Source organism: Myiozetetes cayanensis, unplaced genomic scaffold (genome assembly GCF_022539395.1).
Source record: "Myiozetetes cayanensis isolate MyiCay16 unplaced genomic scaffold, myiCay2020 scf16, whole genome shotgun sequence".
NCBI lineage: Eukaryota > Metazoa > Chordata > Aves > Passeriformes > Tyrannidae > Myiozetetes > Myiozetetes cayanensis.
The window spans coordinates 13,600,106-13,612,294 of record NW_026087270.1 but is presented as its reverse complement, the minus strand read 5'-3'; the positions used below and the strand labels follow the sequence as shown (position 1 = coordinate 13,612,294).

The window sequence follows — 12,189 nt, the reverse complement described above, 5'->3', positions numbered from 1 at the left end:
AGACAAAAATAGGGACCCGAGTGGCCTTCAGACTGAAAGATTAGAGAGAAGTGGCAAAGCCTTTGGGAGAGATGGGAACTCTATCAGGGGGAGCCTCAAAAAGTTATGAAAATTGGCAACCTTGTGAGAAGGGATTCTCTGTGTGGTTCCCACTGCTCTTTGACTTCAGCATGACTAAAGCAAATGGGTGAAAACTTGAGTTTCCCTGGCTGCTGTTTGGTTACACCTGGGTTTTTGGAGGCTATTTTGAAGTTACAAGCTTTTGGTGTTTATTGAGAGTTCATTACCTGCTGGCAGAGTCTGCAAATTCAGTGTCAGTTCTGTTTGATTGAAAGCCTGGGTTGAGAAGCAACTGAGTATAGATGCAATTTAGGATGTGAAAATTATGTAAAGGCATTTGAAGTGTGGCTTTTTACTGGTCTTGTTACAAGTATTTGAGGTAAGCCAGACCTTGCTTAAGATTTATGCTTTCAGCAGTCATCAGGTTAGGATGGTAACACACTTTCTTAGCTTTGTAATTTGTCTACATGAAAAGAAAATGAATATGGGCTGTCTGCTGTCACTGGAATAAGCACAGTAACCTGACAGATTTGAATACCTGGTTTGATATGTTATCACTAATTGCTGGCAAAACGTGGGATACAAAACTCAGAACGTGGTGGTTCGTGTTGACTTTGCCTAAAGACGGAGTGGGTGGGAATAACGACCAGATAGTGGTTTGGAAGTTTTTTTGTAATTGGTCATTTTCTTTCCTAGGAAATCTTAAAACTAGAAGGCAACGCTGGGATTCCAAGGCAAAAAAGGGCAATTTTGGCAACTCCAATATTAATTCCTGAAAATCAAAGACCACCATTCCCCAGACAAGTTGGCAAGGTAAGTGAACACAGACCTGGACAGGATTTTGTTATTAAGTAATTGATCTCCATCTCTTAAGGCTTTGCAATGCCTGTAACACTGATGGCAATATTCCAAACAGCATTTGGAAATATCAAGCTGAATCAGGAAGATTGTTTTTCTGTCTGGGTTGTGTAGACAAACGACAGTGGCTTGTGCAGACAGATGGCAGTGGTTTTGTGCTCAGGACAGGCTCTCACAGCTCGTGTGCTGGTCAAGGGCATCAATCAGAGGTGGATGGTTTAAAGCAGCTGCTCTTCAGGAGAGTTTGCTGCCTACCTGTGTGTCTGGGTGCTGGATTGGGGCTCAGATCTTGGCCAGGAATGTTATGAAGAGTATCCCACTGCACATCTTGTTTCCATCTCATCTCCTAGAAGGAATTCATAAGATATTCCACATAAAAGCATTTTTTTGTTCATTCTTTACCTTAATTCATTGAGTTAATTTCTCATGGCCAAAGGCAAAAAATATATATTAGCAGATGTTTCCATTTTTAGTTTTGGTTCTTTGCAAAGGTCTGACAAACAACTGGAAAGTTTTTTTTCTCATGTCTGCAGGTGATCAGAGAGATGAGGGTCCTAACAGCCACTTTTCCAGAACTTCAGATATACAAAACAATAACAAATAAAGCACCAGTAATGGAGTTTGTTCCTCACTCCCATTGATATGATTGCTGGAGCCAAACACACAGCCCAAGGGCACGATTTTACTCTACAATTGATGCCATTTAGCAATGCAATCGTGTAATTAAGCCAACTGGCACCTAATCAGTTACTTAAATAATTAGGAAAGTTTGTTTCCCTACCAGTAAAAAGAAAGAATAATCTATGAGGATTTCATTTTTCTCCCTCTCTCCATCAATAATTTATAGTGGTTTCATAAATTCCTGTATGTTTTCTATTTTTTACCATTTCCCAAACTTTCCAAAGCCATTTCTGAACATCTCCCTTCACATTTCAGTCTTGGAGAATTGACGGCTGATAATAACTATTGTTTTGATAAATAGTTAATTTTAATGTTCGATTTTTAAAGCAGAGAATGGAAAAGGTTACTTATACACTGTCTTCTTGTTGTTGTTATTGATTTATTTCTTCTTACCCTCTTTCACCCCTTCTGCTCATGAACACTGAATATTTGGATCTCAGGTAGCTTGAGCTGCTCTCTAGAAGAGCCTTCACGGAGTGTTTTGATTAGAAGTTTAGGCTGATAGTTGTGGTGACTGAGGCTCCTGAAGCACAATGAGATGAATCAGGTCCTGTTTGTACTGAAATGTTTTCCTCACATCCTGTCATCCTGATTTGCTGCCGCTCCTGAAGTGCTACTCAGGGATCACAAGCGCCTCGGATGATGTACAAACACACGAGTGTAAAAGCATCTGGCAGGTGCTTTTTCAAAGGCCCTGGGAAACCTGTCCTCCACTGATGTTTAAATTACAGGAGCTGCAAATGATCAGCACCTTGAAATACTCTGAGCTGTCACAATTTTTACAGTTCTTTATGGGATTCTTCTTTTTTTTTTTTCTCAGTGTAGTTCTAATTTAGGTATCAAGATGACTATTTTGTCCTTTGTTACTGCAAGCAGAAAAATAGATTGTAAATGTGTCATGTGAGACAAAAATGTTAGAGGTGTGTTTAAAACAATGGAATGTCACATTTTAGGTTGAATTGCAGTAATTTGCAACTGAATGCTGAACAAAGCACAAATAAAAAGCTTTGGAGTCTCAGACACACTGATGGGAGGGCAGAGAGTTTGTTGTTCCCTAACTAAGAAATTCAGTTGGAGTCAATGCAAAAATGACATTTAAATAAAATAAAAGCAATTCTTTTATTCTTTTTTGACTCATCACAGATCTTCATAAGGTAGGCTGTGAACTTTCTAAGTAGAATGAATGTCTGTACTAATCCAGACCACTGTTTCATGGGCTTGTTTCATGGATCCTGCACAAACTGTAGAAAAAGTTGATCATCTGTATCACCTAAATTTAGGTGTTTGTTGTGAAGTTTGTGTAACCTCGTGGATTTGAAAAACAACAACAACAACAAAACACATTTATTTGCCTGGTTCTGTAAGGCATAAGGGACACATTTCCTCTTCCAAAATATTTTGGGGCTTGCACAGGGCACCCCACGGACCGATGGATTGCAGTTTGTGGTGTGGATGAATTTCTCTTGAGCTTCAGCTTTGCCATCTCTGGTCTGGTGGGATCCCTGCAGGGGGACACTGCAGGTGCATTCAGGAGCTGTGGTTTCTGCAGTGTTTGGGGGAAGAGAGAATTCAAAAATGAGAAGGACTGTGAAACTTTCCTGACTGAATGAACTAGAGGATAGTGATAATTTCAGGTATGACTCGTTCTGTTTGGATGTTCACATAGCATGTTAAGTTTCCAGTGTGTTATTTTGCCTTTCTTTTGCCTGTTTTGGGGAATTACCAGTGCATTTTATGCATCTGTCCTGACTGTCTCCTGCTTTCCACCCCATGCTATGCTGTCTGGAAAAGCACAAGGTTGTTTGGAAGAGATTGCAGCAGCCAATAACTGAAATTCTTTTTAGCACTTGGTTGGGAGCAAGGCAGATGTGCAGAAATAAGAGAGAAGGGAGAGATCAATTAATTTTTATTTCACAATTAAGAAAAATAAAAGCCACACACTCAGAAGAAAAAAAAAAGGATTTTAGAGGACTTCATTCATTAAGGGTTGGTTGTGTGTATCAGGAAGGAGATACTTCACTGGACAAGTGGAAACATTGCTTTGTTTACATTAATTACAAAAACTCAAATTAGCATTTAGTTTCACAAGGAAATACATGTGTAGAGGCTGTTCCTTGTGCTGTTCCTGCCTTTCCAGCAAACCCACTCAGAAACTGGGTTATTGCCTTGCCATTTGCACACCCTTCATTAGGGGATCTCTTAATTAAATAACTATCATAGGCATGCTGCGTTTGGAGGTGGAAAAAATCTCACCTTTGAGCAGAATTTAAGATTTTGCATATTACCCTTCAGGCCTGAGGGAAAACAGTGAGATTCAAATATTTGAATCCAATCCTGGTAACGTGGGCCTTTGTGACCAGATGGCCCAGGCTACAACTCGTGCCTGCTCTGGATGTGTTTTGTTTAGCTCTTGCTGATACAGCACAGGGATATGATATTCAATTTGCAGTCTCTCTCCATATGTTGCTTTGCTGGTTATGTGTCCACATGAAGCCAAATGAGATACAGAGCAGTGGGATGCAGGATTAGCTTGTCATTGCAGTGACAGGTTCTCCACCACCAGGCTATGCAACTGTCTTCTTAGACTGGCTTAAGAGTGGTGGTTCTGTTCTCATCACCTTTAACTGTGGGGATGAACTGGATGATGGTACTTGTGCAGTTTAATCCTTACACTAATGCAGAGATCAAAGAGCAGGAAGGTAACTGTGAAGATGGCCAAAATGTTCCAGCCCTTTTTCCACACATTAGGAGAGAAGGACACCTGCAAAGTGAGACTGTCCTTCTACAGGTTCAAAAGACTTGTTCTCATGCTGCTGATGGACATATGATGAATCAAGGATTCTATTCTTTAATTTAAAGGAATTGACCTTCATAAGAATGAGTATTGTAATTCCTGGCATGCAAATTCTGGAAGCCGTGAGTGGCCTGGGAAAAATTGGCAGGAATTTTTATGCTCAGGGAAGGTCAGAACACAGAAAGAGAGAAACACACGAGACTTTGAAGGAGACTGTTGAATAAACCAAAAAAAACTCTTATTTTTTGACAGTAGGTGAAAATGTTGTCTTAGTTATTTGTCTGTTTTGTCCTTCTGGAAGGAAGGGGTGTTTCTTTAGGTATTTTGGATCAGAACTGTAAATGTCCTTCCTGCCTCTGATCTGGACTCTCATCTGCAGTGAGCTGGCAGGACTGACCCCAACAAAAGTTCAAGAGTAGAAGGGGTGCAGCCTAACAAGAAGGATAGAAACCTTTAAGATCTGTGAGGAAGTGGGGTTTTTTTTTGATTTTTTTTTTCCTCCTCTGAGCTGTGAATTTAAGGCAAAGAGAAAACACATCTTGTCTGTTAAATGCAGCAGTCGAAAAAAACCTGGAGAGGGGAGGAAGCTAAAGATAACTGGATGGAAAAGCTGCTGGAAGCTGACTATTTTTTGAGTGGCTATCTTAGTGAGACTATTTATATAGGATAAATTATATGCTTCCCAGAAGAGAATTGTTATGGACTGAAGATGCAGCTGTAAAAAATGTCAAACTTCGGACAAAAAAATTGAAAGGAAGTGTCGAGAGAGATGATCATGATCCATCAACCTGTGAAGAGAACTTGGAAAGAAGGTTTATAGATTAGAGGAGGACACGTGAAAGGCATGAGAGGAACAAGAATGGCAGTGAAATAAAAGCTGAATTAAGAAGTGCTTTGATTCTACTGGAAAATTAGGCAGAAAACAAGAGGGTAGGGAGAGAGAGTCTGAAGAGAAGTGGAGGAGGAAAGGAACTGGTAGCTTGGATGGGTATATTTAACCTGGAAGGTAATGGTGTGTGCTGGCAGAGAAGGGAATGATGTGCAGAACATATTTATACCTAAAATCCTTTCCCAACACCAAGAGAGATCTGTGGGACTGCTCACCAACTGCTCAGTGGTAAAGTCTGAGTGCCAGTTGCTACAAATGATGTGGAATCAGGAGAACGTGTTTCCCACAGCAGAGCCAGACGTGGGTCCGAGGTCTGCGGGAGAAATCTGCTGGGCTTTTTGAAAAGTATTCTCTATGATCCATATGCTTGTTTTCAAATCATCTCCACCTCAAATGGAATGATGGTGCTGTTCCAAAGAGGATGCTCAGAAAATGGGAGATGGTATCAGCAGGAATTGTCCAAAAGGGAAGAGTCTTTCAGTGACAGCTGAAGTGGGGCCATCAGGGAGGTGGGAGATGATTGTCTCCTGGGAAGCATCACGAGGTGAGGGACTCTTTTCCAACAGTAGATGGAATGACTCAGGAACAAGGAATTCAGGTTTCTTGGATCAGTCTGATGGTGCACAAGGAGAGCACTCTGCTAAAGAATGTCTATTATTCCATGCAGGAAAAGACACATCCACAGCTGAGGAATATCTAAACAAGCAGCCAACAAGGTAGAAACGTGCAGAGAAAAGGTGGGAGGAGGGGGAAAAGGTGTTCTTGATGAATAGCACGTGGGGAATAAAGAGAGTATTAATAAAAGACAGCATTATAAATAAAACTGTTACAAGTCCAGCAAGAAAAAAAGATTGGGATTAGAGAAAAATCAAGTTCTGGTACTAATACAGTAAGATTGGGTAGAAATGTATATGAGCTCAATTTGTTTGGCCCAGCACAGGCATTTTCTGTGAATCCAGAGTGAGTGTAAAAATCACTGAAGCAAAAGGAATACACTGGTGTAATAACTAATGGATATAAATTTTGGCATAAGATTAAAAGAAAAGTTTCTGGTACCCAGAGAAGAGGAATTAATTTCCAACAGAAGCACCGAAGAGGGAACACAAAGTTTGATAAATATATGATCCCAACACAACCCCTTCTGCTGCTGACACCACAGACACCTGGAGTTCTCCACTGTGATGCTGTGGAAAATGTGCAATATCTGCGGGGCTGGGCCTGAACGGGCGGTTGGAGATGCCAGAGTTTGAGATCTGATTAAATTCCTGGCTCGCACGGAGCAATGGCACACTCTGACCTTCATGGACAAATACCAACCTCCCTCAGCAAGGAATGTGATGAAAGGAGCAGCACTCCATTAAATTAAAGGGCTTTCAATGCAAGTACATGAATTATTAAGCTACAGCATATTAATTTTCATTAAAGGGTATGTATTTGATGTCCTAACAAACCATTAAGTGAAAAACAGCCCTTCAGATTTTTCTCTGAGAGGTCTCTCTTCAAACTTCCCTTTTTGAAAAATACTTATAATCACATAAACAGTTCCAAAAGAATACATTTGTTCTCTTTCAGCTGGTACAATTTTAAGGGAAAACCTCATTAAAATACACCCCTTAAGACCTTCAGAAGAATCTTGAGTAGCAGATGCCTTGGCAAACTGGTAAACAATAAGAATTATAAGAATCGCTGTCAATAAGAATAAAGGAATTTTTAAACATTTCAGGGATACTTTCCAATCCAGTTACTATGGTTACAAGTTTGTTGGGGATAAAGCTGTTATATGGCAATGATGGAATTGGATTTTCTGACCAATATGGATATATCCAGTACCTCATTTCCTGCTCCATAATAAATCACACTAATGACCTGGAGGAGAGCAGCAAACAGGGGATTTTATGCTCTAAAGGTGTTCAGCAAAATATGTACAGTTGAACTGTCACACTGTTTGTGATAAATTTGATCTCAGGAGTTGATATTCACAAACTTTACTGCAGATGAAGGCAGGGGTGACTATTTTTTTCTGTCTTGTTTCAATTCAGTTGTTTGGAATGACCACTCAAGCTGTCCAGTTTCTAAAAGTTATTTTCTTTTTGAATGTGTACTCTAGAGCAAAGACTTGATCTCTGCATTCTTAGTAGGGCCAAATTTGAACCTAATTCTGTAATCTTGGATTGGTAAAATGGGATAGTTGGTTCCAGCATTTCTGTTTGGAGCCTTTAAATTGTAAATTTTTTTCCCTACAAATCTACTTATGGTACCACTTTATTTTAAGTAGGATGAGAAATTCAGCAGACTTACACAGTGTTCCTGAGCACAGTGCTGAGTTAATATGTGATTAGTAAGAAGATGACAACTGCAGAATGTAGAAGACAGGGGGAAGAAGATGAACACACAGAGCTTCCTTTAAATCAATTAAGATATTTATTTGATAGCTGTGAACTGGTTCATGCTCCTTCAGATGGGACCTGTTTGTTATCTGAACACTAAACCTTCTCCCCCCGATCGTTTTCCTGTTCCTTTCCAAGTCATTCCTTTGGTCTCTTATTATACAGTCAGTTCTTAGCAACTTTATGGTGTAAGATAAAGCAATATCCAAATGAATGACATTTTAGGGACAAAATTAACTTATCCCTGCCAATTTACAAACTAAATACTGTCATACTGTCAACCTTGGTGCCTCCATTAATGAAAGACTTTAATAAAGGCATTTTGCAGAGTGGTCTGGCAACAAATTTGATATTACCAGCTGTGGCTTGTTAAAGTGGTATCAAGAAAAGATGGTTGGCAGAGCATTTCCAGAAGGAAAAATTACATGTATTGTATATGGCTCATTTATAAGGTGGAGTAAATAGCTGTCACTTGCGAAACAATAGCAATTTTCTTCCTTCTGACTAACTGCTGGTTCTCTTCAATGATTAGTACTAATTTTACCCTTTTTTTTTCCTGTGTTTTGCTCTTGGTTTTATCATACATAGATGATTCTTGATCTTTTTTTTTCTCTTGCATTTTAGAGTGATGCATAGAGACAGATCAATAAGGTGGATATTTTTGTTTGGCTACCATGTTCTTTATATCTTTGGAGGCTGTTACGGAGCTCGTGCTAAGTACTGGAATTTCTATATTTGGAATATAAATGCAGGAATCATGCCCTCTGTACTGGATTTATATCCACATGTACACACCAACGAGGACAGGCTTACACACACACATCCAGACTTTCAGGTGCTCTCTCCTTGGTTGATGCTGTTGACTCTGTAGGTGCTTTTTCTCCATTTTAACCTCTGAGATCCCTTCAAATGGGAAAGGAGTTTTGATCAGGCCAGTGCTCCTGGGAGATCGTACAGGGGGAAAAAAGGATGCTGGAAGGAAGTGTGGACGAAGCTGCTCGTGTACATATCAAGTTATACTTCATTCACTGTGTTTTTAGGGAAATTTTTTTCGAGTGCACTTGGAAAATAGGATTTTCATCCAGGTTCAAGCTGCTTCAGAAGTTTCTCTTTTCATTTTTACAAAGCATGGACGAAGCTATTAAGCTTTACATTTCCAATTGAGCTCGTGAAGGGGCTTTTGATAATAGAAATCTGTGCAACAATGAAGTCCACAAATTGAAAGTAGTAGTGATCCCTATAATCCAATAACATGTGTTTTAATATATTTAAAAAAAAAAAAAAAAGCAAGTGTGGATGTAGCTGAGTGTGGCTGCAACTTGAATTCAGGGGCTATGTTAGTTTAACAGAAATTCATGTTCCAGCCTGATTTACAATATATTATAAGCACTTTCATGAAAATTGAAGTGATGAAAGCTCCTTTCCTACAAATAATAAACCCAGGTCCTCTTACCTGTGATAACACCTCGAGCACAATGACCCTGAATAATCCCACAGCACCCTCAGCACCACTGGTGTTATTTCCCACTTCCTGACATTTCCAACAGGGATAAGAGGGAGCACATCCTGGAGCTCCAGCTGCCCTGCCTGGGAAATGGATGTAGATATGCAAAATGGAAACTCCTCCTTCCTTTCTCCTCAGGTGCCAGTGGGTCTTTTCACTTGCATTGTTACAGTTGGTGCTGAACTTGTAGGAACTTCGTGTCTTGGATGGTTTTTGGACAAATTTGGTTGGAACTGGGCAAAAGGCTTAAAATGGATCAGAGAGCATCACCACCTGAGTGCTGTTTTTTTGGGAGATCAGGCTAAGGAAGCAGGTGTTTGGCACTGCAGCCTTTCCTCAGCAGATCCTTTCCTACTTGCCAAGGAAGCCCTCAAATGTTACTGGAGAAGCTGTTCCTTGTAGGGTTGGAATTGTGGTTAAATCAATCATAAGCAGCGGGGAAACCATTAATTATGTAAGGGGAAAACTATGAGGGTCTGTAGGAGTGTCATACAATGAACTGAACAGTACAGAGCAGGATGAAGTTGTGTAAATAGGAAAACATAATGAATCAGCTCTGTTATTACTGTGCTCTTGGGTGAAGCTGAATTTGCTAAGGGTCACTGGAACATGAAAATTAATTTGAATCAATAGAATTTATTACACATGCATTATATCTTTAAAAAAGGTCTTGGTAACTTTAAAAAAATTACTGAATTTTAATTTAGTTTCTTTTGAGAATCCTCGTTATTAGTTAATAAATTATATTCTTTAAAAAACAAACAAAAAAACCCACAAAAAAACAAAACAAAAAAAACCCAAAGAAACCCCCAATACAAACAGTTTTGTTTCCACTGGAGGTTCAAAAAAGGGTTCTTCAAAATCCCCCACCTCCCTAAATAAAACGAAAGTCCTGTCGAAATGGAAGAGTAAACTCTAAACTACCACCAGTGAAAGTTTTTTCTCAAGTATTTTGGAAACCAACGTTCCCTGCGAGGGAGGCTGTGCCGCTCTGCAGGTGTTGTCAGAGAAGGAGGGGAACAGGAGTCTGAAGGAGCATCTCAGAATGAAGTGGCAAGGGTAATGGAGTCAGAGCAAAACAGAAAAAATCAATATTATAAAATAGAGAAGACCAAGTCTGAAGAGAACTCAAACCAGGAATTGCTCAGCTCCTGACTGTGCCATGGAACTACCTGTGGGCCTTGGCTCCACTTGCACTGGGATGTGGGTGTCACACACATCCCATGCTTTTTACAAAGCATCCTAGGAAGCCTTGGAAAGCATTAGGAACTCCAACAGCCCCATAAATCCCATTCCTGCACCTGGTGATCAGGCAAAGCCAAGATGTAGCAGTCACTGGAATAGAGAAACCTTCGAATGATCATAAGTGAACGTCAATGTGGAACTTTTGAAGGCAAATCATATCTCATAAATGTATAAAGATCTGTGGAGAAGTCAAAGGTGTGGATAAATCCAATCAATAAACCGAGAAACTTGGATTTCCCCACCGAGAGGAAATGGTTCCTTTGGCTAGAAGAGATTGAAACATCAGTGTGGAAATGGATTTTCATAGGGAAGGTTTTACCAGTAGATATTTTCGAGGATCTTTACAGTGATTTGTGCTGTTTAACACAAGAGAAGTTATCTGGCAGAGGAGACAGTGAGGTGACAAGAGTTTGCAGATCATCCCAAACGAGCCTGACAAGTAATGAAAAGATTACAGTGTTGCAGAACGATTTAACAGCACCCGAGGATTGAGGCTGCTGATAATTTTTGTCAAACATTGTGATATTCCAGAAATTGTCACAAGATGTGGAGGCCAAAGGGAAAGGGTGTCCTTCTTGCTGTTCTATCTGATGGTTTGGGCTCTGGTGGTGCTGCAGGATGGGACTGGTCACCATTAGAAGCAGAATGCAGATTTATCCTGGGACTGACCCATGGCCATTCCTGTGCAATTTGCTGTGCAGGGTTCACCTTTGAGTTGCTTGTTGTTTTTACTGCTCTTTGTGAAGGAAACAAACTGCAGGAAGGTTTCAGGGTGCCTGCACAAATAGCTGCTTTGAAGTTCTGTATTCCCACAAAGCACCTCAAGTTCTTGTTCTTCTCAATACAATTTATATCATGCAAATGTATCTGGAAAGCAGAGAGAAGGGGGGGGGAGGAGGAATGTCTGACTCATTATTTGTCTTCAAATATTGCTTTATTATTTATAGAGTCATTCTGCATTTCAAGAGCATATTGGCAATGGTAGAAGTAAAAAGCTATTTCTGAAAGCAGTGAGATTTAAGTTACCAAGGCCCACGTTTTCAGGGGAATTGAGGTGCCTCATTTCCTCCAGCTTGACGGTGTTTGATGGGAGCCACTCACCTTCCACTGAGTACAATCCCTTGAACAGCCCCCCAAAAGCCTCTGGGGCAGCTCTGGGTGCTGCTGAATATTGTGTAGCTACCAGAGCTGCTCAGAAAGAGGTCCCTTGTCTTTGGGTGACCTCTTTTGGAGACAAGTGCTGTCTTTTATTTTAAAGGGCTCCTGGACTTCAATTTTGTTCCTTTCTGCTGTTCACACCTGTAATCAGGGCAGACAGACACACAGTTTTCAGGTACAATCGTCCTCATTTGCAAACTGTGCAGTTGCCTCTGGAGCCTGGGGGTCATTTGAACTTGGGCTCTTTAACAGGGGGATTTTAAGCTTCAGTTCTACCTCTTCCTCTCCAAGGTGCTGCAGATGGGCTAAATTTAGCAACTGAATTTTCTAATATAATTTCTCCTAATATTTCTTTTCTGTAGATTTAGTTCCAGACTGATATACTGTGTTGCCAATTGGAAATTCCTCAGACAGGCCAGAGTGACAGATCTAGAGAAAACAGCCCTAATTGATGAGAGATCTGTTTTCTTGCCTATTGATTTCTCTGGCAGAAATTGAAATGAATGATTCACAGTTGAATTGACTTGACTGTTCTTTCCAAACATCAATTCCAAAATGATCTCTGCTCTTCATATGAGCTGGTAATCCTGGGAATGTTTTAAGAGCCTTCTGT

The 12,189-nt window shown here is 40.2% G+C and overlaps 1 protein-coding gene across 3 annotated transcripts in view; it reads left to right on the top strand.

The window, feature by feature from the left end:
* The window catches only part of CDH13 (cadherin 13), a 426,216-nt gene that overhangs the window by 175,999 nt on the left and 238,028 nt on the right, over window positions 1-12,189 (top strand). For all 3 annotated transcript variants that reach the window (XR_007628446.1, XM_050311304.1, XM_050311303.1), the window contains exon 4: window positions 757-873. Coding sequence is in view for 2 of the 3 variants with exons in the window: in XM_050311304.1 (XP_050167261.1) it covers window positions 757-873 (117 nt within the window). In the remaining variant the exon portion in view is untranslated. The remainder of the gene's footprint in view (window positions 1-756; window positions 874-12,189) is intronic.